Below are 26,468 nucleotides of genomic sequence, written 5' to 3' on the forward strand. Positions count from 1 at the left end.
TAAAGAAAAGCCTCCTGCAGAGGTTCAGCCTTCATCACCTCATCCTACTAAAAAAAACACAACACATACTGAGCCAAAAAGAATCCCAGTGTAAGGTCCATCCTCATGTGCCTGGGCAGGGCACTCTGGTGATGGTAAGGCTTGTTTGCCATGGAGGCATGGAACAATCTCTAATTTTACACAGTTTATTCCAAAAGGCAGGCTCCACAGTTACGTTTCTTTATCCCTACAGATGTGCTGATACAGCTATGGTACACATGACTTTCTCCTAGGGGCAACATAACTGTGACAAAACAGGGGTTGTATGACAATTCAGAGTTGAAAAATGAAAGTAATCGAGAAAGATTTGGGGCTCTGATGTTACAAAAAACCAGTGCAACTGATAGTCCACCCTGATCACTGGGAATATAGTATTGGTTACACTATAATAAAACCTTGCCCAAGTTCACTTTAAATATCGCTGCTGAAATCATTTACCCTTAATACTGTTGTCCCAATTAGCCATCTTGTCAGACAGAGTGATTGTTACCCACCACAAAGAAAATGCAGTCCCCTCATTATTTTCTGCAACAGAGTCAGCCGACATGGCTCATTTTCTTAATAAATTAATTCTCATAACTTAGTAACACTTCAAGCTACTATAAACACCTCTTGAAAGTGTACCACAATTTTAATCAGTTCAAAACATCAGATGTTGGGTTTGATATTTATGATTGTTCTGACTTTGTTTCATATGAGGGCTCCTTTTGTCCGTGAAAGGAAAGATAAGAAAGTTAACTGGGACACCCACTGTCAAGTCTCTAATTTAAGGGGAAATTGCCTCTGCCACTGACTGTCAGATGCTAATAGCTGCTGTTACTATTTTCCATATGATACCAGGCAAGTGATCTTAGAGAAGTATCCTTCATCCTATACAAAGAATTGATTGAGTCAACTAATTGAATGACTGTGCCCCTGCAGTCTCTAAAGCAGACATTCCTCTAGGTCCATTTTAACCTACAGGGAAAAAAAATATCTCTAATAACTGCAGTAAGAACTCAGTGTGGTATTATGAGGAGGTGACTGGGAATTATTTCTTTTTAAAGCCTCTTTTATAAGGATTCCCCATTAGCCTTTAATTAGCATGCCAGCTCCCATTCGGAGGTTTCTGATCACTTATAGCCCAGTTTAACACCCACTGAAGGCAACAAGACCGACTCCCTTGAACTCGGTGGGGTCTGCAGGAGGGCTTGGGGCCATGCAGAGAACCCTCTAGTACCAACACAAAGTTAATTGAGCAGGCCTTTGACGCCCAGCTCTGGGTGTCAGCCTTTGGAAGAGTTTTCCTGCAGAAGATCAGAAGAAAACCTGGACTTCCAGATTTGGGGCTATGTAAATATATCATCTATACTCAGCAGGTATAACACTAATTTGTCTTTCGCTGTAGAGAGAAGTGAGATGATCTATCAACCTATTAGATTTGACTATTTACATGTATTTGAAATCTTTGCTTACATAAAACTACAATAGAGTGTTTTAGAACAGAGCATCTGCCAACACACATGCAGTGTTCTGCTAAAGGCAGGTATCTGTAAGATCATCAGTTAGCTATGACAGGCGATTTAGCGTGATTCATCTTTCAGGATCACCTCATTCACAAGGAAAATTGAGTGTCAGCCCCATCCATAACCTACAAATATAATCTAGATACTTGAAAATGATAATAGGTTAAAGGATGCAGCAGCCAAAACATTTAACCCAAAACCTTTTTGAATCAAACCTGAAAACATCAGTAGCCAGACAGAAGTAGTAACACAGATTGCCAAGGGCTAATGAACTAAAAAACTCTTTACCCAGCACATAATTTTGCTGTTGCTGGGAGAGCACTACTCAGTCATTTCGGTGCAGATCCAAGAAATTTCCTTCTCATGGTGTTTCTCCTTTTGAGTCAGACACAAATTCAGACTAAATTAAGAGCTGTGGTTCAAAACAATTTAGTGGAATGCAAGAACAAAGGTGAAAACTTAGATCTCTACCTTGCAGGTGCACATCCAGAGCACACAGCCAAATAGGGGCATCCATTCCTGGGGATGACGAGCAACCAAACCAGGAGTGAAATGTTTGGAATTTGGGGTCTGCTCCCCATGTCAACTCCTCCATTAGGAAGCCCTACCCAGCCAGAATTATATGCTCTGGGCTTCACTATAACAGCAGCCAACATCACTGAGTCTCCAGTGACCCACTGGACATCAAACCATACAGAAATATAACACTGCTACTTCCTCCACTTAAAACTATGGATGATGGATCAATCCATTTGGAGCTACCGAATTCATAAAAAACATTTCAAACAGCTATTCCTCCTTACCAGCCCATCCCCACCACTCCTTAAAAAAAAAAAAAGAGGTCGCGGGTCCCTGGGTTACCAAACCTTTAAAAGGATTTCCCATGCCCCGCAAAACAGGTGGAAAGCTCTAAAGCACAGCCTGGAGATTTAGCCTACACATGCCAGATTCGAGATTTGGCCAAAAACCTTAAATGAACCAACATAACAGCTGCCACAAAAGCCGACAACCTCTGATCAATACCTCCCATGTTTAAGGCAGCACAAACCGCCTCTCTGAAAAACATTCTGTAAAGAGTAAATAAATTACAACAAATTTAAGAAGCTTGAGTTTTGCTTGGCTTGGGAAAGTCAGGCAGAGCCCTTAATTTTTCAACAGCGGCACATGCTTAACACAGAGCAGCAGTGGTGAAAGCATTTGAGACACCTATGAGAGACCAAAAAACACCTCTAAAACAACAAGATATTCACCGAGGCTGCAGATACATGTGTGTCACAAGAACTAACAAAGCTTAAAAACCACTGAAAATGTTAACACAATGAACATGAAAATACTGAATGTGTTACAGAGTTTTTGCATTGCTTCATCCCAGACCTTTTTATTCCCCAATTTGACTCTGATTTTTAGTCTAGATTATAAAGAAGATTTAAAACACGGAGATTTTTTCCCTTCCAATGAAGCCTTCCCATTAATAAAAAGGAAACAAAGAAAATGAAGAAAGTGAGTAGTAAAACTTTTACAACATAATAAAGTACATCAGACTCCCAGTGCCGTACAACTGGAATTGTCTAAAGATGCTGAATTATGGGCGGTTGTCATATAAAGTTCAGTCCACAGTATTACCAATCATATTCTCCAGCAACATGTATATAATTGGGAGATCTTTGTAATAACCCTCATTTTTAAAGGCTCATAAAACTGTGTTTTACTCATAATTTGCAGGAGGAAAGAATTCTTAAGGAAAGCAACATCTTTTTCTCAATCAGAAAAACTTTGAAGTCAATATACTGTTTATTTTCAAGCTAGCAACCCTAAAAGCTCTGGTTTTGGTTTTATTTTTTTTTCATACAGTTTTTTGGGGGGGTATTATACAAATACCCTGTTTAAAAAGATAGATATGTATCTATAGCACACACAAACCAGAAAGAAAATTAAGTATGTTGGAAGCAAAGCATATTACATGGTTTCTTGAATACAAGTAGAGAGGTTACATTAAGGTAAATATCTTGATGTAACACTGTAGCCACCAGTAAAACAACCTACAGCACTCACACACAGAAAAGAGAGAATGTTGCTTTTATGAAATTCGTGTAAACTATATTTATCCACCTCCAATAGACAGCATGAGAATAATTACAGAAATATTACCAGCACTTGACACTCTCAGTAGACTCCCAAAACTCTACATTTTCTGAGTTTCTCCCCGACATTCTAAACCAAAATCCTTTCACTTTGTTAGAGTCAATGACCAAGTGCCATAAACCCCCAATTATCCCAGCCACTTTTGGACTTGCAAAGGCAAAGCTGAAGTAATGAATAGGATGCTGAAGTTACTGTATGGAACAGTAAAATACAACCTGTCATCAAACCCAGATATTTTAACTTTATACTTTTGCCAGAGTGAAGCTTTTTTGTAAATAAAATGTGTTTGTTTTCAAATAAAGCTACTTCAAGCTGTTTTGGGAAGCACAGTAAGTAATAATAACACCAACTTCCATTTGGATTTCAAAACCTGAGGAAACAAAACCAGCATATGTCAAGCCTAGTGTTTTCCTACCTGGAACAGGTAAGGACCAGCTCTCAAATGCCACCTTAGGATAGTTCAGACTAGTAATCCCGTTCATGTTTAGATGAGACACCAGCATGAACAAGAAAGAAAAAAACCAACAAAACAAACCCCAACAAAATTCCCTTGTCCTCCTCTGCTATTAGCAATGCCTACAGCAGTGGTTAAGACCCGGTAAGCAAGCCGAGGACCCGGAGGACCAGACCAACCCAACCCTCTGCTAGAGAGAAACAGGCTTAAGAGGAGACTTACTGCTTGCCATGTGACAGGGGGAGGCGTGCTGGCCATTGGGAGTGCTGGAGGTGAGGTCAATGGCCATGCCGCAGTGCTCCCTCTCAGGAGAATAGTCATTGTCACCTGTGTGCACAAAACAAGTTCCCCGTGAGTTTCCATCCCCTTCTTCAGCAGAGTTGCACAAAGATCAAGAACCACAGCCCGCTTGCTCCCTTCACCCCTGCCCTTCCCTCCTTTACTGGTGGGGTCTTCCCAGAGCTTGTAAAATCTGGACTCCCACTGGGCACAAAAAGAAGTTTGACTGATTTTTAAGAGCCCCCTCATACCCACGGTCACCAGTCTTTTACACACACACCTGTGACAAACTTTGCCCCAGCTGCTTGGTTTCAAGTGAGTTAGGATTACTTTTCCATTAGCAGACACCGACAATCCAGGCTGGGCAGGGGAAGACTAGAACAGTACTTCACCATACAGACCTTCCCCCCAATGCTCAGGTTTAACTGACAGTCAAACAAAGCACTTACAGAAACCCCCACAAAGAAAACAAGAGAAATGCATAGGGAAAGGCATAAAAAGGTTTGGGCTGCAATTTGAATTTCTGAAGACAAACTTTCATTTGCTAAGTTCATTTACCCCCAGCAAACATTTAAACCTAGAGATACTCACCCATGCACCCATCCCCATGCACTTCTCAGTCGTACAGAGAGCTTATATTTAGATGCTATTAATTCAGTATCAATGCAAAGACCATACATAAGGAACCTAAAGTTTCAGGTGACTGCATTATAGAAAGGATAGTGGGAAAAGAAAAGTAATTCAGAATAATCAAATGAAATGACTACTTACATGTTATATATCCATCAGCAGCCTCTGCTTCCATAGTCAAAGTGCAGTGCTGCAAGGCAGAAAAGTACACCCTCAGAGACTCCTGTCAGTATCAACCATTAAATGATTAAACTTACTTAAAGCCCTAAGTAGTTGCCCATTTTACTGCTGTTGCAACCACTGCCTAGAGAAACACACAAGTGCATTGCATGTGCTCGTTTGCAAATCACTGAACTCTTCCTGTAAATTATGTGAGTAAAGAAATGCAGCTGCCTCTTGGGCAGGTGGCACTGGGATCATCCTGATCTGACCATCCCCCTCTCTCTGTGCCCCACTCACATTTTTGCCCGATTTGAGAGTTTTTTCTCTGACTTTCCACTTGTTTTGTTCAAGCTGGGATGGTAACGCTTTATCCGCTCCTGCAGCCAGAACAGACTTTGAGGAGATGGATACCTTTAACAATTGCTCTTTTCACACACACTACAAGAGACTCCATCCTGATCTAAACAAAATAAACCCTCCTGTGTCTGTTCCCCTTCCACAGAGCTGTTCCAGCTCTTTGTCTCACACCTCTGTGCACACACACACACACCTGTACACACACCTGTTCATTCCAATCCTATTTATCTACCACAGCACGGGGCCAAACATCACACTTAAAACTCCCAGATCATACATTTTGTGGTGTGAAGCAATCTTAAAGTTTCTGGAAGCACTTTGCTGACACAGAACAAGCTATTACTTTCCCGAAACCCAAGTAACTGTATAGAATGACACCCCCTAGCTATCATTTGATATATATTGGGGGGGGGGGGGGGGAATAAGAGAGGGATCAATAATCATAACTATGTTCTTTTAAGTGGAAAAGTTAAGAATCTGACATGACCAGAGGAGAATTTTATTTCCTCTCTCCCTCCACAGCCTCTTTTTTGCCTTTAGTTTCAAAACTCTCACTGCACCAGGCAGCTAAATTATTCACAATGAGCCATTTCTGTATTGATCGCCAAGTATATTTAGCCCTGGCTCCTGGAATTTCTCCATTACTTACTGGAAAACAGGCAGCTTCACTTCTTGTCTCCAAAACCACTTCCCTCCCCCTCCCTCAACCCTCTTTCCTTCCCCCCTGCTCCCCGCCTTTCCCCAACAAATAAATACTTTTCTCTGTGCTCTTCGTTGGTATAAAGCAGATCAAATTCCCAAGGCATTTAGCACATAACACTTAAATTTCAACCTGCCCAGCTGCTACCAAACTCTTCAATTACTGATTTTCATGACTCTTAAAAAGAAATCTCAAAAACCCCCAGAAGTTTTCAGAACAGGTAAGCCACTTCCTCAAGCCCTTCAAAATTACCTTATCTTCCCCCTAGTCCAGGTAGGCAGGCACACACTGAGAAAAAGAAAGAAACATCAGAAGCAACAGGGAAAGATCATCCCAGCCAATGAAGTGGAAGGAAAGAAAGGGGAGGAAGGGAGGAGGAAGAGAAAGGAAGACAAAAAGAAACACAGAAACATCCATAACCGAAGTTAAAACACGGCCTGATTTTAGTTTTTTTTTATTTCTTCAAGGGGGAGAGGAGAAGGAAAAGGAGGGGGGAAAGAAAAAGTTTGGTCACCATTTTTAGGCTGGTGATGGCAAATCCCAGCTGCTAAACCTCTCTCTCCACAACGAATGGAGGGAGAGTGTTTCGCTCGAGCTGAAGACACAGAAAGATGGAGAAAGTTTAGGAAAAATATTTTTTTTATAGGCGGGAGGAGTGGGGGGAGAGAGACAGACCGGGAGGGAGAGAAGGATAGGGGAGAGAAACCCGCCCCCGGCACTTACAGGTGAGGCATGCGGAGCCGGGGAGCCGGGAAGCCCCGGGATGAGCCGGCGGGGAAACTCGCTCAGGAATGGCACATACTTTTGAAGGAAGATGAAGAACAAAAAAAAAAAAAAAAAGAGAGAGAGAGAGAGAGGGAGAGGGAGGGAGGGAGGTCAGCCGCTGCTACAGCAATGCGATTAACCAGCGCGGAGAGAGGGAGAGAGAGGGGGAGAAAGAGAGAGAGAGAAAGAGAGAGAGGAAAACTTGATCCACCGGTTCCTTACGGATCGGCACGGGATCGGGGGGAGCGGAGGGGATGCGGGGCGGGATGGGGTGAGGGGATGCGGGGCGGGATGGGGCGAGGGGGGCCCGGCGGGCGCACTCACACCCCGCGCACCAGAGCCGGGCCAACTTCCCCGCTCCGGCCCTGGGCGACGCCGGGCTCCGCGCCTCATCTCTGCCGCTCCCCACCCCTGCCACAACCTGTCAAAGTCATGGAAGTCCTGCCTCGCTTGTCATTCCATTCCCTTTCCCCCTTCCCCCCGCCGCAGGCCGCAGCCCCCCGGGGCGCGCAGGTGGCGGCGGGTGCTGAGGGAAATGGCAGCGGGGCCGGGCTGGGTAACGGACCGGGGAGACCCGCCGAGGCTCCGGCCCCAGGCTCGTCTGGTCTCTGTGGTCTTTTTTTTTTTTTTAATTATTTTTTATTTTTTGGGCTACCAGCAACAAGTCATCGGCGCCCGCGGGGATGCTGCACAGCCGCGCTCGGCTCGGGGACCCTCCGCACACACAGACCCGCACGGACGGACCGAGCCCCGCGTACCCCCGGCACCGGACGGAGCTGTCCCTCCTCCCACGGGGAAAGGGGGACTGGGGAGGGAGAGGAGGGGAGGAGGGGAAAAAACAAAATAAATTAAAAAAAAAAAGAACAGAAAAAGAGAGAAATAATAAGAAGCCAGGCGCAGATTTACCTCAGCCGCGCAGGCAGTGAGTCAGTTCCATCCCCCTTTTGTTTGTGTGTTTATTAGTGTCGGCTCCCTCTGCCCAGTGGAGGTGTGTTTGTGCACGGCAGTTGGCTGTGGGGGGACTAAGGCGGCGGAGGAGCCGTAGCTAAGGGTAATCCTGTTTTTACTTCCTCCATCTTCAGAGAGCAGAGGGTTAGCCTGGGACAGCTGGTCAAACCCCGAGAAACCGATCCGGCGGCGGCGGCGGCGGCCGCGCTCCCTCCCTGCCTCCCTCCCTCGCACACACAGACACACACACGCTCATTCACTGCCTCCCTCACACACACACACGCTCATTCACTCCCTCCTTCACACACACGCGCGCACTCCCTCCCTCCCACAGACACACGCACACACACACCCTCCCTCACACGCTCCGTCTCACACACACACACACGCGCGCGCGCTCTTTCCCTCACACTCAGTCTCCCCCTCACACCTCCTCCCTCACACGCACACACACGGACACAGATTTACACACTCCCTCCCTCGCACGCTCACTCTCTCCCTCCCTCACACACGGACACAGATTCACACCCTTCCTCACGCTCGGTCCCTCACACCCCCGCGGTCCCACGCGCGGCCGCCCCACACACATTCCCGTCCCCGCCCCGGGGCTCCCGCAGCCCCGCGGGGCCGGCGCGGCGCGGCGGGGGGCGGGTGCCCGCAGCCGGCGAGAGGCCGCTCAGCGCGCTCGGCAATCGATTACAGGACAAGTGCGGCCGCCGCCGCCGCCGCCACAGAGCGCGCCCCGCGCCTCACGCGGGCGGGCGGGCGGGCACGCGCGCCCTCAGGGCACGGCCGCGGCCCCGCGGGGCGGCCCCTCGGCGGGCACCCCTCACACAGCCCGGGCACCGCGCTCCGCGCCCGCCGGGCGGGGGAAGGGGCCGGCGGAGTCATGATTCAGCACTTCTATTTATAATCGGCCGGGGGGCGGCCGGCGGGGAGGGGCGCGCCGCTGCCGGGCTTGTTACTTAATTAAACGTTCACGGTAAATACGAGCGGAGTTTGTGGTCCGCTTATGTTGAGACAACCTGGTTACAATCAAGATTCTACGTGCCATCCCCCCCTCTCCCGAGAAGTCGATGTGGTGGGGAAAGGGGAAAAAAATCACCATTACTGTCCTGAGGGAAACCCTGACGCTGCCCCACAGCCAAGGCTGAAGGAACAGCCCCGAGTGTTCCCCACAGTGAAGGGACATCCCCCACAGTGAGGGGATACCTCATAAATCAGGGATTACCCCCACAGTGAGGGGGCACTCCATAAGTGAGGGATTATCCCCACAGTGAGGGGACACCCCATAAGTGAGAGAACATCCCCACAGTGAAGGGGCATCCCCCTAAGTGAGGAATTACCCCCACAGACCCACTCAGAGGCCTGACCCAAACCCACCACAGCTGGCTGAGGGTGAATGTCTGATGTGCTTCCTTACAGTTTTCTCTGCTCTCCACAGGTCCTGGATCAGATGCAGGAGCATTGTCCTGGTTTCTTCTCTTTGAGCTGCCAGGTGCTGATGGCCGTGGCAATGCCATCATGAGACACCAGAATTTACTGTCCATTAAGGAGCTGAGGTTATGTATGTCATGCGCGATATACGCAGGTATTATTAAATTTAAATTTGCAAAGTTAAGCATGCAAACACTAGGAAGCATCATAATTCAGGCTGCCCATACACCCTTGAGCCTCTTCACCCAACAGAGCAACCCATGGGAATAATGGAGAGTTATCCTTGATTTTCATTGGTACTAAGGCGAGTAACACATGCACTTTACCACTGAGTTTCAGACATGCACTAAAGTATCTCCATCACTACATACCCGCATTCTTTGTGTATCAAAGGCTCTGAGTACCTGGAAATTTTGCTTTCAAGCAAAATCTTAACTGCAAAATCTTGAAGCAAAAGCCTTAACTCTTGGTCTAACTACACACAAGTGCAATACTGTTGTTAGACAACAAGGCAAACCCCAGGTTTTCTTAGCACTGTCACTTCACATCAAACGAGCCACCCAATCCTGAGAGTGACACAAACTCCACTTTGGAGAAAGACACCAAATTATTCACTCAGCCCAAGACACGAAGTTAATCAACAGCTCTCTCTCTCCCTAGCGCTACAAATTTTAGCCAATTAGTCATTACACCACACCTGTGAAGTGGGTTAATTTAACTCTTCTCATTTTGCATAGGAAGGAGGCAGAAAGGTTAGGGGACCGGCCCAAGGCCAAAGAGCTGAGCCTAGAAAGCACACTTCTTGTTTCCCACGCCTACGTTTCAACAACTAGACTTGGCTTGCCTACACCAGCAAATAGACTGGCATAGCTGGAGCTGGGTAATTATACCATAACAGTTTATGCCGAATAACTCTCCCTGTGGACACTCTCCTCCAGATGGGAAATGACTTCCCAAAAGCTGTCCAAATGAATTCCCCCAACAGCACACACTCTGAGTTTTGCTTCCCCCCTCCCGCCTTCATTTTGGGGGGTCAAAATTCCTGAGATGTGGGTCTCGGCAGCATTTTGAAGCCTTTGATCACTTTTACAGGCCATTAAAAAGCAGGGACAAATGCAAAACATGTCATTGAAATGCTACAAGTCTTGTTGTCAAGATTTTTATGGTGCTTTTCATCAAAATGTTGAAAACTGAAAGCTTCCAGCTGGCTCTCCTTACAGGTAATAATTTAATAGCTAACAGCTTTTCTCCCAAAGCTGTTAGAACCTGCTTGAGCCATGGAAGCTGATGGGAAAAGCCAGACCCATCCTCTACGGTAAATATTTCTGATTTTTTTAATCCTGCTGCTCCATCAGCTTTTGAAACCAAACAAAGCTGTGAAAACAAGAAGGAGTGACCTAAGGAAAAGCAAGGGGCAGGGAATAAGGTGACAGGGCTTGCCTTCAAAAACCAGCTTGTTAACTCCAAGGGCTGCAGAGATGAGCACGTCCTGGCTACAGCAGCACAGGGGTGAATCACTGGTTTCAGTGTAGAAGGCTTGGTGGATGCAGCAAGAGCTCCATAGTGATTTACATCAACAAACTCCGCAGAGCAGCTGCAAGGATCTTGAGGCTCAAGTGATGGCTTGGGGATCAAGAGACCAGGACTCAAATCCAAACACAGCCAGAGGTCCTCCGCGTAATTTCAGCCAAGTCATTATCTCCTGTTTCAGTTCTCCTTTTCTAAAATGGAGAAATTATTGCAATGAGAGTTTTTTTCCTGTCAAGCAGTGTCCCAGGAGTGATCCTCAGCTTTGTCAGGGAGTTCTGTCACATTACAGAGGTCGCTGTGGCACACCTCTGAAAGAGCCATTTCTGGAGCTCCTGTGAGCCCTGCCTCCCTTGGGCCAGCTGTCCCAGGGATCACAGCCTGTGCCGACAGCCACCTACCGGAGACCCATAATGTCCTCCCAGGCATGTGCTCAGTCTCCATGGGCCTCAATGCCCCTCCTGTGTGCTGGAGAGTTTAATTCCTCATCATTTAACAGCAAAGTGCTTTGGTCGGTTTGATGAGCTCAGCCTGTTCTCAGCCAAATATTTAAACACTTCACCCCTATATGCGCATGCGTGTGCACATGCATGTGAGTGAGAATTACTATTCAAAAGAACCACCATGCTTTTTATGTAAATTCTGGTTTAAATTTTCTAATTCTCTTCTTTTTATATGCCTATATAAGGTCAAGGTGTTCTGTGAGTTCATGCCCAAAAGCTCCTATTAGGTGCTCACATAAATAGTATCTCACCACAGCATAAGCTGCAGACTTATTTATACTTAGCAAATTAAAAAAGAGGCATCTGACACACTGTTGCCTCGGCCAGCAGCGAACACAGCCGAGCAGCAGACCCCTGCATCGCTTTCTGGCTGTTAGACTGAACCCTCTCTTCTCTACCCACAGAAGGGGCACTTTGAAGACAAACTGGATCCAGTCCCAATATACTTTGAAGAGGACAAACACAGACCTTTCTTTACTTAACTGTGCGTTGGGCAACCTAAAAACCATATAAACACTAATCTATCCGTTATTCCATCTCCTCCTCTCTGCTACAGTGAAGCACTGTTTTATGCTTATATGCATCAATAAAGAGACCTATAAAGAAAATAATGAACATCCTTGAATACCTTCAGAGCGTACTCTATTAATTTTAAAAGGGACACAACATACTGTACCCCGTGTATTTCACCAAGATAAAAGCCTATAGATTAATTCCTATTAAAACAGTTGGTATTTTCAGGACATGCAGATGTAATTTATGGAGAGGCATAATACTCATAATAGCTCAAAGGCCACAGAAACTGTAGATCTGTGTCTGTTACTGTAGTTGTACAGCCATTCATTGTACAGAGAGCAGTTGAAAAGGCAGAGTATGTAATCTGAATACTAAATTTGTGAATAGTTTCTCACTTAGGCTGGTTAGGCTTTTCAAGACCAGCGGGTGCTTTGTGGGGGGACTTTGTAAAACATTCTGCTAATATATCACATGGTTGCTGTATTTTCTTCTCTTATCTTTATCGTCAAAGCTTTATTCATGAAGACACAATATTTGATTTTTAAAGGGCCCCAGCTCCTGCTCTGTGCTCTCCACCTGAATTCTGTATGCTCCATATGAGACTATTTTCACAACAAGTACTTCTTCCTTTTTCTATAAAGTTGACAACTTTAGGTCTATATAACCTAGAAGTATACAAGAAACAAAGATCCTTTCCGTCACCCCCACATATTCCAATTGCTACATTCAAGTTACTCGGAAAGTAGTAATATATTTTCTTTTTTATCATCCACAATAAAAGTGTACAGGTTTTCTCTTTTATTATGGAGATATAAATGTATATGGATATTTCATTTACGAGGAAGGGAAATTCTAAAGTGTCCTAACAAAATTTAATTATGACACAAGCTACTAACAGAGCAGCCTTGAGCCTGGGATCATTTTTATTCTTTGCTTGTACAGCACCTAGCACAATGAGGATTTATGCATGACCTAGCTTCCCACTTAGTACTTCAACAAAAATAAGAATTAACTCTTGCTTTGCTTGTGTCTGAAAACCACAGTACCAACAGAATTTCATACATCCCATGCAGCATGGAGAATAACACAGAATTATGAAGCCCATGAAGCAGCCAATACAGAAGTGTGCTGGACCTATTTAAATTACTGGAGGCATTTAGGCAGATAAGCAGTTGTTAACTTGAGCTGAAATTTGGCAAAATTACAGGTGTCAATTATGTTGAGTATTGCAGAGTCCCAGGGAGCATTCAGTGACAAACGACCAGGCTCACAGCTTTGCAACAGCTGAAACTTTGGTGGGAACAGAGTTATTCCATTTCTCTATGACAGGGCTAACATGAAGATTGAATCTCAAAATGCCAAAAATTGCAATTTGGGTTTGCAGGGGCTTCTACAACACAGAAAACAAAATAGGCTGCAAACATCATGGGAGCAGGTCTTGTAAGGCTTCTTGACCTGCTGGGTTCTACCTGCTGTGCTATGGCTGCATTCAGTCCTCACACTGGGTGACATACAGACTAGATATGGCCACCCTGGGCATACATTTCTGAACCTGAAAGCTTTCCATTACAGCTCTTTAAAGCTTGGCAAAGAAATGAGGAATGAGGACATGCCCTCATTGAATTCAGCCTACCTGCAAGTGCACAGCATGAGCCAGAGGCTTCCTGTGGCCCAGGAGCCTCAGCAGCCAGGGTCTATCCCACAGCTGCCAGGCCAGAGATGACAGCCAGGTCCAACCAAGAACCCTGATCTTCAGGCAAGTCTGCAGTGATGAGGCAGGTCAGAGGTCAAGCCAAGAAGTCAGTCTGCAGGTCAGGCTCAGCAAGGTTCATGGCTAGGCAGGGGCACAAGCTATAGCCATGCAGGAGACCAGCACTCCCCAAACAAAGCCCAGAGCGTGGGGCTGAGCTGAAATGGGCTCCTGGCCCCTGGCAGGGTCATGGGGGGAGGCCCAGCTGAGTCATTAAGGTCTGTTAGTGCCTTCAGCGTCTTCGCAGGTCCAACCCAGCTTCAACTCTGAACAACTAAGGAACAACAAGGAAAGCTGACCTTACCATAAAGGTAGAGAGTCTCACTGACTGTGCACATACTTGGTCTGCAGAAGCTATCACAAAATCATAGAATCATTTAGGTTGGAAGAGACCTCTAAGATCATCGAGTCTAACTGTTAACCCAGCACTGCCAAACCCACCACTAACCCATGTCCCCAAGTGCCACATCCACAGTAGTCAGGCATTCCACTTCTCCTGTGCTGAAGAGCAGTGCTGCCAGGGGAGTAACTGGCACGTTTTAAGCTCACGTCTCACCTTACCGTGCAGGAGCTTGCAGATCTCCCTGCAAATTAAACAGGTTGTTTTCCCTGAATCTACTTGGGTGGTTGCAGGGCCTTTCTTCAAAACACCTGAAGGATGTCCTGTTTATTCATTTCACTCCTCACTCACCACATTTCCAAAAACAACACCACCCCTGTTCAGTGTGCATAGCTACAGAAAAAGCAGCATGGATCTATCGGAACGTACTTCACCCTCCTTAGTCCTTCTCCTTCTTCCTTTCCTGCTTTTGCAGCATTAAGCCGGTGCTTGTAGGGAGCCAGGAAGAGGGTGGGTTGAAAACTGGTTGCTGTGGATGTCAGGGAGTAAACAGGTAAAGCACCTTTCAGGCTGACAGCAGCTCCTGCAGGTGTGTGGCTCTGCAACATGACTCGATCCAGAGGGGACAGGCACGGCAGTCCCAGGCCAGGGATTAGTCAGTCCCATCCGTGCTGTTCAGCACAAATGCAAGGACTCAGAGGGAGCAGGTCAGTGCAAAGTATCACATCTGCAGTGAGTGCTGGGGGTTAAAAACTCATCCAAACCAGGCTTTTGACCCTTGCAGAAAAGGTATGTCATCAGTCTCATGGGTAATGAAGTCAGAACATAAAATAGTCTGAGAAAACAAAAACGCCCAGCCCTCCACAGCCAGAAGCGGCATCGCTCAGCCAAAGGCTGACAATGTCATCTCAGAGGTGAAGGACAGCCTGGGGTCTAAGCCCAAGTCTGGACTGTGGGTGACTGGCTTTCAATGCCTTGCTTTGGAGGAGGATATTCATTTCCCCCTCCATTTACAAGGAGTATTCTGCTATAGGCACCTTGCTTAGCCTTCTATTCCTTGTCTGCATCTGGAGTCCATGGAAAAGGCTAAAGTGTCCAGATTGCCACTCCAAGTACCAAAATTAGATTTCTGCTTGTAGTCACTCTCCAGAGGAGCATTTCTTTCGCCAGTGACCACAGAAGGAGGCTGGAGATACCAGCTGGCTACATCAGCTCCTTGCAGTGTGTGAATATCCCTGTTCATCCTTCCGTTCTCCACCTAGAAAATAAAGCTGATAATATTTCTTCTCCTCTGTCAACTGTGTTAAGGATCAGCAACACCTCAGGGAGAGGGGCAGGGACCTGTGATGGAAGCCATGCAAGTCGGCAAGAGAGACATTTAAAAAAAGGGGTTTAAATGCCTCCTTTGTGCCTTTAAGCAAAGTGTCATCATGGAAGTATCCTGAGGCTTCATTGTGAAAAGAGACTCCTCAAATTAACTGGCCACATAATCAGTTTTAAAGCAGAGCCAGGTTAACTTTGATTAACCGCAAATAACAATTTAGATCATAAAAATAAATCATTAGCATCTTTTTATGCTCTCCTTAGTGTTGCACGAAACAACGTTTGACCACAGCCTTTTAAAGCTACATGTTAAGTTTTATTGCAAAGCATTGCTGTGTCTCGCTCCAGCAGCAGAGCTGGCCCAGTGCTCCACAGCATGATTTTTAGGAGACTGATTCCTTTAGTGGTAGAAGATCTCTTCATTTTCCAAAGTTTTATTTATTATTCTTATTTTACTGCAGAAAAGGAATAACATTTCTCTACATCCAGACATTACCCAGACATAACTTTGCAAGCAAAGAAAACATAACTTCATTCTTGTGGTTTGAAAATGCCTCCTTTTTCCTGTTTATTTGTTTGTTTTTAAGAGGGAGACATTTCAACTTTTTAGTTCTCCTTTGGGGGTTTAAATCAATGAAGACATCATTTGGTCTCTATATTAAAGAGATAATCTTTTGCTCCTGGCTACATACATGGTCATTTTCTTCTGAGATCTGGAAGAAGAAATGTTACTTTCTGTTTATTAGCAACGTAAGGGATTCTTCTAAATAAGATTTTGGGTGGTAGAATGATGGCTAAAGAAGATGTCATGTTATCACGTAGCTTTTCTTCACTGCACAGGCCTGAGCTTATGCCACTAACATCAATAGGTCTCTCCTACTGAACTCAGCTGAGAAGACCCCATCTAAAATTTCTGAAAGTGAAAAATAAAAGATTCAAAATTTAGAGCATTATGAATGAGGACACGAATAGAAAAACTTTTTCAGATATTGTCATCACCTCTGTCTTAAAAATCATTCTCCTCATTGCTTTTATTGGCTTATTGTTCTCCTCAGGACAAAACTTCCTCAGGCCAAACCCTCCCAGAGCTGATTATGAAGCCCTATGGGAGCCCCAGGTCTCAGCTTACTCCTTGCATTAGAAAGGCAAATGCTTTTCCTAGTGTCTTGCTTCATGTTTGGCTTTGTTGGGCTGAGTTTTAATTCAACAAGTGTAAAATTTTATACTCAGCTCTGAATTTTGGTTAAAAACATCTGTTAAAAACAATCTTTAAAATCAAAAGATGTTTTCTATGGAAGTTGTATCCAAAGTAGCTACGAGTCCTTAATGTTGACTTGATCTTTAAGTGATTTCTGCACTATACTGAGCTGATTAAATTGGCTGATAACAAAATCACAACCTTCCAGTGAGGTTGTCCTAGATGGCTGATGCAAGACTTCTGCACATTCACAGATGATCCTTTGAAATAAAGCATTTGTCTGGCTTCTCCTTTTGTAACACAAAAGATTTCTGTTGAAAACCTTCATTTTGTTGTCATTGTCCTAAAATCAGAAACACTGAAAGATGAAAAACTAAGACAACAACTTCTCTGAGAATTACTGTCTGTGACTGCTCTTCAAGTAGTCAGAGCTATGAAAAAACCAGCATGCCAAGTGGTGGGACTGACCTTGTACTTCTCCATGGGAACGTTTTTGTCCACTGCCTCCTTTAAGAGGTGGTTTCTTACTTTAGATAAGGGAAGCTCCATCAGCTGCTTCATAGAGCAAAACTGACACCCACTGGCCACCCCTAGTACTTGAAACATTTTGAGCTGCAAGCAGTCCTGGCTTCAGGGCAGAGCAGGACAAAGGAGGGGTGGAGCAACCTTCCAGCTCATCTCAGCTCTTCTTCCTTACAGCTTTGTCAGTGGTAGCCCCACACCGCCACTGACACGTGAGGTAACACTCGGGCTCCCTTTCACTCCTCAGGGAATCTACCGTATAAACTCCTTTTACATGACAAATGTCAGGGCTCCAATCTCTTTCTGTATGAAGATGGACCAGCTTTACTGACCATTTTCCTCCTGAAATTCAAGTAGACATTTCATTTAAACAGTCTCAGACCTGCCATGCCCACAGTCCACCCCGTGTCCTTGCATCAGCTGTTTGCCAGTGACCATCCGTGTGCTGGTGGCCACTCAGCCAGGCTGGCTCAATTCTGTTCCAGCAGAGGTCTGTCTCTTCTGCATCTTAAATTTCTCTGCTATATCCTCTCTTCTCTTCACACTTTCACCTCCAGTCACTGGAGTGTTATTATCAAGACTCCCAAAGATAATCTTTCCTACCAAGTGCTGTCACCTGTGTGCTGTGTGGAGACGTGTCCCATCCCACCTCCCTGTCACAGCACAGGCCAGAATTACACTGGCATTTATACACTTATTTTTCATTTGCATTCCATACTCATGTCTGATTTGCTATCCGTTTAGGCACTTCCGATGGGATTACCTTGCAAGGAGCTCCTTCCTACCAAATATCTCTGTTTTAGATTATATTTGCCTTCTCATGGAGAACTTCAATTTTGCCTGAGATTCAATCTGATTCTCTTATTTCCTCCTTGTGTCATATATCATCATGTGCTGCTCTCTGCTATTATGCCTTGCTCCCATCTGGGCTTTGAAACTCTTCTTCACTCTCTTATATGTTACTGATTTCATATAGTACATTATATCCTATATGCAACATGTCACTTTGCTGAAGGATACGTTATTATATTTGATGTAACCAGCACATCTTTTATGCCTGCGTGTTTAGTTTGCACTTTAGCTTTTCTAAGCATCCCAGTAGAACATTCTTCAAAATTTAAAGCATGATATCTCTAAAGCACTGTCCTGTTTCTTATCACAGCTTCCAGGCAGCGCAGAGTAACTTATGCCATTAAACAAGGAAGAGGTTTTTAACACTGAGCAGCTTCATCCATGCACACTCTTCCTGCCTGTGCCTGAGTTGGATCAACCTCAAGGCAAAAAGGAAACTGGGGTAAACTGTGCTCTCCCTTTCTGAACACTGATCCATTCAGATCATCTCACAAGGGTTTTCAAGCTACTCTAGTATTTTAAATATATATATATTTAGATCCCTCACAGAAATGAATACTCTGATTTCATTTTACAGTTCTTCTTTTAGCTTTTAACTTCTCCATGTGAGCAAAACACTTCCATGCATTGCTTTAAAGGAATTTGATGAAGTTACAAGGTTATTTGATGATGTTTAATAGGGGGTTAATTAAAAAGTAGAAGGCAACATGTGACAGCAGCCTCTCTAAGAGGAACAGAGGCCACAGTGTTGCTCTGTATCTCCCTAGGGCTATATATATCCTCTTCAGCCTCAACAAATTCCTCTCACCTGGGGATCCTTAGGGGACACAAGCACAAATCCCCCTGACATGCCATCAGGGGGCACTGGCCAAAGATTTTAGGGACACTCATTGCCACAGCATCAATATCAGAAGGGAGGAAGATCCCACCCCCAACTTCCCAAGTTCTGAGTCTGAAGCATTAGACTGTCCCTGAGGGACACACAGAACAAAACTACTTGTCCCATGACTGTATGGTGTTATTTATGAGCATGCAGAGATGCCCTGCATGCCCAAGCATTTGGGAGTGGTGGGGAAGGAGTGGGAGGGACAGTCCCATCCAAACACAGGCATATGGGAGGGGTCACTGGCTTCAGCAGAGTTGTTACAGAAAGTACCAACCTGCCCCTCACAGTACAAGTATTCTTTATTGCATCGCACTTTGGTTTCTAGTCTTGCCTGAATTACAGTTTCTCCCAAACTACGACGTGCACCCTTACAGGCAGAGGATGAGGTGGTCACTTGGAGAGCAAGGAGCCCATTCATCCCCAGATGTCACCATGTCCCAGAGGTGGTGGCCACTGGTGGGACAGAAGGGACACCCTGCAGCCTCACTGGGGGGAACTGGGCTCCCTGAGCTCCATCTAGAGAGGGGTCACACTCAACACTGAGCTGCAGCAGCAGATACATCTGCCCTGCTTTCCTTCTGCACCAATAACACTATTAAAATAATACCAAGGTGCCGTATACCTGGCTGAGGACTACACATCATTGATTGATTTTCCTTGCTGAAAGCTTAGCCATGATTTCAGGCATGCAAAAATCCATTAAATCAGAATGATTTGTCTCTAAATTGCTTTGTATGTTAAAAAGGGAGGGGAAAAAAAAGATTTTCAATAAAGAGTCTTGGGATTTTCAGGCTATGCCTTAGGTAATCATGGGGTTGTGAGAATACAGGTAAGTTCCCACTCTGACTCATGCCCACACAAATGATACACTTTCTCTGCCGACTCCTCTGAATATTTTTTTCCTTATTCAGACTAGACTTGTCTCTATATAGTGGGATTCCTGGGGGAGTGAATTGTTTATATAGACAAATCTCGTGCTGTTTAACTTTCAGATTTCACTGCAATTCTCAAAAAGTGCCCACTCCATTACCCTCCTGAGTATTTGCTTATTCAAGGTCCGCAAAGAGGGATAATTTGCTCCAGCTCTCAGCATGGGGACACAAGAAGATGCTGTTATGTTTGCAGAGGCACAGGACCTGATTTGGTCATGTCATCTGTGGATATGTTTGCACACCGAGTCCCTGTGCTCTTTCATGCTACCAGGTCATCCTTCTGAAAGCCCAGCCCTGTTTGGATGTGAGTCATAGCGGGGTGTCTCTGCTTTGCAAATTCCCAAGTCCCTATGAAGCATATGGTGTTGACATACAAGCCTGGTCTTATTAACATTTGACTCTTGGAAACCAGAGATCACATCCATTGCACTGCAGCCCCGAGACCTCTTCACTGTGTCGTAAACGGGGAGGTTCATACCTTACTCTCTGTATTTCTGTCACATTAATCCCAAGCGATAAATCCGCAGCAACGGAAACGGTCACCTTTCCCACATAGCAACAGATGACTGGAGGACACTCCTGCAATGCACAGGGGAGCCCTCTGCAAACCCCCACTGGCACAGCTGGAGGTTGGGATGCTGAGAAGCCCGTCAGAGAGAGGCAACGTGGAGACCATTCAAAGTCCCCTGTGCCCGTAATTCACTGGGATCACACACGGATGGGAAGGTGCTGCTGGGTAAAGACAGCGCCGCAGCCCACGGGTCACGGTGGGTTTATATGTGCTCACCTCTCGGATCAGGGTTCAGTATAAAAAGAGAAGAACTTCCAGACACTTCTGAAGCCATGAAAAAGGTCAGGACTGTAAGCCCTGCTGACTTCCCTCATCTTGACTGCGATAGCTCAAAATCTACACAGAGATCCAGACATCCAGTGCTATCCAGGTAGTTTCTATAAACGATGTGAATTCAGGGAGGAAATCCCAAAGAGCCAGTTTTAACAGTGTTTTCAAAGCAGCCTTGTTTATAGACTCACAAACAGAATTACCATGATTTTACCAGCTATGTTTCTGTTGAGACAACGGCTTGGTTTATACTTTGATAACTAAGTACTGCAGATGTGGTTGGGTTTTTTTCCTGCTCTTTCAGGCTTCCTTTCGGCTGTGTAAAATACTTTCCCTTTTAATTTAAGACTTTTTCCTTTTAATTTTCATGTTTAGGTCTCAATTCAACAGAGCACTGTTGAATTCCTCATCTGAATTTAGCCCTTTCTTTTTCTTCAAGAAGTTGAATTAGATGAGCTCCATAAGTGTTTCTTCCAGTTTAAATTACCCTTCCCACACATATTAATAGTAACAGTGCTTAATATTTTCTGTAAGTCTCCCATGACCATCACAGAACAGAAGGGCTCAAAGTTGTTATAATCCACATACACAAGAAGCAAGGACAGAGAAGAAAGAGCAACATAAAGTGCAGAAAAGAGTTGGTTTCCAGTGGTCTAATAATTTCTTGCAGCATCATGGATATGAGGGAGAGGTTTCAAGGGAAACTGTGCACTCACCCCAATTTTTTGCCCTTCATGCATATTTAAAATCCATAGCCAATTTCCACTCTTGCAATGACTCTTCTGTTTTGGGTGGTTTAATATTATTTTAAAGGTTATTTGAAAGATAAATACAGAGATCAAAAGGTTTCTTGGAACTGCAGCCTGGGGTCTACCTTTTCATAAATAATGGAAGCCCAAGACTGAGGTGCAGCAAGGGAGTGGTTGGGCTATTTATTGCTTTCCTCTGGGCTGCCATTTATCTTACAACCACTACAGTTTACTTTCAGAAACATGTCTGATTGGAACACTTGCACAGGCATATTTGGAAAGCTGGCTCTGACAATTTATGCACTCATTCTTCCAGATCCAACATTGTTTTTAAAGCTTCCCATTTCACAATGATGTTCTCCATTTTCACTAAAAAAAAAGGAGATTAAAAAAACCCCACCTGTGAGACACCCAAAGGGAAACCTCTGTGGATGGAGAATAAAAGTTCACTCACATCACTCTCTATATCACATTAGTCCTTTTGGATCACAACCTACTCCATTAAGATAAAAAAAATCAGGAAAAGCTACAATTTAGGATAAATTGCTATAAATTTGTCATGATCATCAGACCAGAAGAGGAGAAACAAAAAAAGATCAACCAGCTATGCAAATTTACTGTACCTGAAGACATGTCCTTTACAATATACCTCAACAAATAGAAAAATGTGCAATTTGGTGGAATCTTTTCCATCAGAATCCTGAACTGCTGCGTATTTTTCCTCCATTTTCATTTCTGCCAGTCAAACTTGAAAAATGTCCACCCTGAACTTAAGTTTGCTACTTTTGGAAACATATTTCATGATTTGGAGTCTTCAGTATTCATAAGAAAAAAAATCCAATGAACAAATCCAGCATGGTGAATAGAAATTAGTTAACGGGGGGGGGATTATATTCATATTTTCTGTTTAAAAATTATTAAACATTTTCAGTTAATTTTAATCTTTATTCCTGCTATTAATCCACACCTGCAGGCATGGCAACAGATGGAAGAGAGGACAGAAACAAGAAGACCCCAGCAAAGCTCTGTGAAATGACAACACATGGAGAATAACTAAAGAATAAAATTATTTGCCTTATTCTGATAAAAGTTCCCAGTATTCAGTGATTTATTGCCACCCTATTTAACAAATGAAGCCAAGACCACAGTCACAAATACCAGGGTGTCCCAGATAATTTTTTCTCTGGATATTTTACCCCCCACACACACACAAACTAAGGTTCACATTGCCAAGCGTGAGCAGTTCCCAACAAACAGCCCCTGTACACAAGGAACTGGAATATGTCTGGCTAATTCCATGTTTGCCAGTAGGAAAACCAAATCACCTGCCCCTTCCTCTGCCTATTTGTTTTAGAGTGCTGTAAGCCAATTTTGGCACAGCAAAGGCTGCATTATCACATTTCAATAACAGGCCAGGTTATCAGAGTTTGTTCAATATCAGCTACTTCTCAGCAAGTGTTGCATAACATGTACACACAACCATTTACATACACATGGAAATGGGTAGGCTGGCTACCCTAAATGAATGGCAGATATATTTAGGTGTGTTTTTTTGAAGGACCACGAGCAGATGATGAACCATGGCACTGCAGAGGTTGCCTGTGCAGTCACACCCATTTGCAGAAGAACTGTTCGAACCCTCCCAGAGCAAAACACGCTTTGCATCTTTCCACTAACTCAGCTCCCAGATCCACCTGCCTATGGCATCCATCCTTTCCAACCTCTCCACCATCCTCACAACCCCCGTGCAAGAGAGAAGCAGGATCACAAGCTCCTCTCTCAAACCCAGAGGTGGGAGGGCACGGGCTGCCTGCCTTCTTCTCCAGCCCGGAAACTTTCCCCGGCAAAAGGTTAAAGAGCCAGAAGGTGAGGGGTAATTTACAAAACAACCCCCAGAACTTTCCACTACCCTTGAACTTTGTGTTCTCTGTGGTAAAAGGCAGACGAGTTTGATGTTTATTATCAGTTTTTCCCGTTGCCACTGCACAGAGCTGCTGTAACTGCCGCGGCACAGGGAGGTACAGCTGCTCCCGGAGAGCACCGGGGCGTGGCACTCGGGCAGCATTTGGGCTGGTCAGGGGGTCACAGGAATTAACATTCCCTTCGCCTTAGGTGCCTACTGAAACAATACAATAAAAGTTGCCACAGAACATCCAGAAAAGGGTTTAAATGGAAGGGGAAAAGAAAAAGAAAAAAAAAAAAATCCTAAAGATCAGGGCAGCATTTCAGCACCTCGCTTCAGGCGTGGTAAAGTTTATACCCAGGGGAAAATCCCACTGCTGAGAATGAAGCAAGAGGTGCCCGGGCAGCACACTGGCCCAGAGATGAGGATGGAGAAGCATCGTTCACTGAGGTTATGGAAAAGAGACACCTGAGCTACTTGGATTCCCTTTTGTTCTCCATTTGTCCACTCTAAATCCTGTTTCTCTCTCTTATTTTTATTCATACAGCATTCAATTTCATTAAATGTTTATGACCCTATTACAGGATACAGTTTTAGATTACTACAATAAAAGGGAATTGATAAAACTTCATTATCTGTGGTGGCAGAGGAAGAATAAAATCTTACACCTTCAAGTTTGTCCATAACATTGGTTGTAATAACTTTTTTAAAAGCCAAAGTGCACACACACAAAAACCCCTGACAAACCAAATTCACTGCTACTGGATTCAGTCTTGGACCATCACCACTGGAAAGTGGTACATCAAGCATGTCAGGGAAACTTTACTAAAGCCACAATTTCTTTGTCACTGCAATTATTACTTTGGGGCAACACCTTTTTGTTCCCTGTGTATGGTGGTTAAAGTACAGGAATATCAACTCAGCAAGGACAAATTTATACCCGAGTCGGGGTGTGGAGCTCAGAAATTCCTGTGGTCTTTTCCTTTAAAAGATAAATTGGTGGTACTTTAATCATTTATCAGAAGGAAGAGAGCGTTTGTTTCAAAGGCACAGAATGAGGGCTTTAAAATTAAACTCTGCTCGTCTTCATGCTTCTGAGGGAATGCAGGAGTAACTAGGATTTTAAGATGTGCAGAGATGTTTTAGTTCCTTTATGTTCTGCAGGTAAAAAAAACCCCAAATCTATTTTCCTCCCTCTTGCCAGGTATGCAAGAAAGGACATTTTGATAAAACCTAGTCCCCAGATTACAGTTTTATATAAAATATATTAAAAAAATACACCAATGCAAAAATGCTGTACTAACAGCTTCTGAAAAATACACTCCTCTTCCCCTCCTACCACATTTTAAGAGTCTCATTTTGTTCAGATGATGGATTTGGCTGGGCCATGCTTAATCACCTGCTGTTGGACCAAAATACAAGCTACCCCTGAGACGTCCTGCACATTGTGTGGGCAAGGCCATGGGGGTGGAGGTCCCAGTTGCACAGTCCAAAATTTATACAGGATTCGGGCTCCAAGACCCCCTGAGAGAGACTTTGAGTGCTGCAGCATCAAAGGGGCACAGCTGAGGGCAGGCAGGGAGGAGGAGGGGACTGAGCTCTCAGGGTTTGGGGAAGGTTTCTGCAGGGCAACCTGTTGTGCCACGTCCTGCAGAATGTTTGCCCAAGATCGATCTGGAAGAGACACAGCATGAAAAACAGCTCTCTGAAAGCAGAGGGCTGGGTGAGCCACCAGCTACTGACTGCAAAGGGCTGAACAGAAACAGGAGGTACTGGATGCCCCAGCTGCTCTGCTCCAGCTCCACCAACCCCCCTTCACCTTCTCTGAGCCTCTGTACTTCTTGTGGTTCTTTCATTTCTCCCCAGAAAAGTTTTCTCTGCAAGGAAGAGCTACCTCTACTGGAGCCAACTCCTTTTGCCAGCTGTGGGCTCCAGATGTGCCAGTGCAGAGCAGGCCCCCACCTGGGCACCTCCCGTTTCCCCACCTGCTCCCAGACATGAAAACTGAGGGTGCTGCTTGTTCTGACAGTGGTTAGCCCTCTGTCAAACACGACCTAAACACTGCCAGGGGCACCCAGGGGAGTGGGAGCTGGTAGAGAGAGGAAAAGGGAGCTGCCGTGTGGTTGGGGTGTCCCCTGGCCCCCAGCATGGTGTGCAGGCATCTTCCTGTGGGCTCAAGGAGGAAGCCAACCCACCAGAGAGAGGGGCAGGTGTGCAGGGGGAAGGGTGAGGAGGTGACACGGGGCAGGATGAGGCACTGGATGGGAAAGGCTGCATTGAAGGAACTGTTTTTGTACCCAAGACTTGCAGAAGGAGCACAGAGCCACTTCCTTAGTCACGGCACCACGGGCTGTGTGCAGGCATTGGGAGAGCCTCGGCCTTACAGTTTCCCAGGGGGATCAGGGATCTCTGCCCAACAGAGCTGTCCCAGATTTAATGCTGGTTTGATTGCACTGGGAGTAGCAGTGCTTTGTAGCACCAGGGCTGGGAGAGCTGGTTCTGCCTTCACCCACCTGAAAATCCATCCTCAGTTTGTGGCCCTGGTCCTTGCTACCCTTCCAGTCTGGGGTCTTGGCACACATGCAGGTTCCACACTTGGCCTTCCAGCTGGAAGCACAAGGGCTAGAAAAAGCTCTCCTTTAAAACCCCCTCCATATAAGTAGAAATGCTTGGTATTTGGGAAAATCAGGAACTTCCCAGCTGGCCCAGTTTTGTTTTAGAAGTTAAAAGGGAAACTTGGAACATTCCTGATCTTGACAACCCCAACAACCAACTTCCTGTACTAAAAAAAACCCACCCATTTCACACACAGGTCATGAATGTTCAAAGTTTAGACACAGGATCAGGTGTGTGCTAGAGCCAACAGCCCCATCCTGTAAAACCAGAGCAGGTCCAGGCTTCGGCTCTCCCAACCGGCACACGTGCAGGTGTCCCAGGGGGCACCTGGTGCTAGAAATACATCAAAGCAGCAAACAGACTTTTGTTCCTACCCCTGAAAAAGATCAGGAGGTGAAAAGAGGAGGTTGAGGGGAGAAGGGAGATGTCTGAATGGTCTTTGAGAAAAATCTATTTTCTGAAAGGAGAAACAACCATCTCGTGGTTGCTTCTTGATGGCTGCATGCAACCATCTCCTGCCCATAAGAAACTAACCTCGGGTAGACTTCATACATCAAAATAAAATTTCAGTTCAATGTCTTGGATGGAAACT

At 45.1% G+C, this 26,468-nt stretch overlaps 1 protein-coding gene and 1 long non-coding RNA gene across 10 annotated transcripts in view; one reads left to right on the forward strand and one right to left on the reverse strand.

Moving 5' to 3' along the window:
* Positions 1-8,261, reverse strand: part of IKZF2 (IKAROS family zinc finger 2) — a 119,297-nt gene extending 111,036 nt beyond the window's left edge. For 3 of the 9 annotated variants that reach the window (XM_064660348.1, XM_064660345.1, XM_064660347.1), the window contains exons 1-3: positions 7,940-8,261; positions 5,191-5,239; positions 4,363-4,467 (exon numbers count right to left, since the gene is read on the reverse strand). In XM_064660348.1, the coding sequence (XP_064516418.1) occupies positions 4,363-4,467; positions 5,191-5,224 (139 nt within the window). In that variant the 5' untranslated portion in view covers positions 5,225-5,239; positions 7,940-8,261. Of the gene's footprint in view, positions 1-4,362; positions 4,468-5,190; positions 5,240-6,520; positions 6,557-6,991; positions 7,048-7,939 lie in introns of those variants that run through there. The other 6 variants (XM_064660342.1, XM_064660341.1, XM_064660346.1 and 3 more) reach the window with 6 other exon arrangements.
* A 370-nt stretch (positions 8,262-8,631) lies between these two features.
* Positions 8,632-12,075, forward strand: LOC135416955 (uncharacterized). The gene is made up of 2 exons (XR_010431827.1): positions 8,632-9,572; positions 11,853-12,075. It is a non-coding gene; the product is annotated as an uncharacterized LOC135416955 (long non-coding RNA).
* Positions 12,076-26,468: the final 14,393 nt, after the last annotated feature.

The sequence above is a fragment of the Pseudopipra pipra genome, chromosome 7 (assembly GCF_036250125.1).
Source record: "Pseudopipra pipra isolate bDixPip1 chromosome 7, bDixPip1.hap1, whole genome shotgun sequence".
NCBI lineage: Eukaryota > Metazoa > Chordata > Aves > Passeriformes > Pipridae > Pseudopipra > Pseudopipra pipra.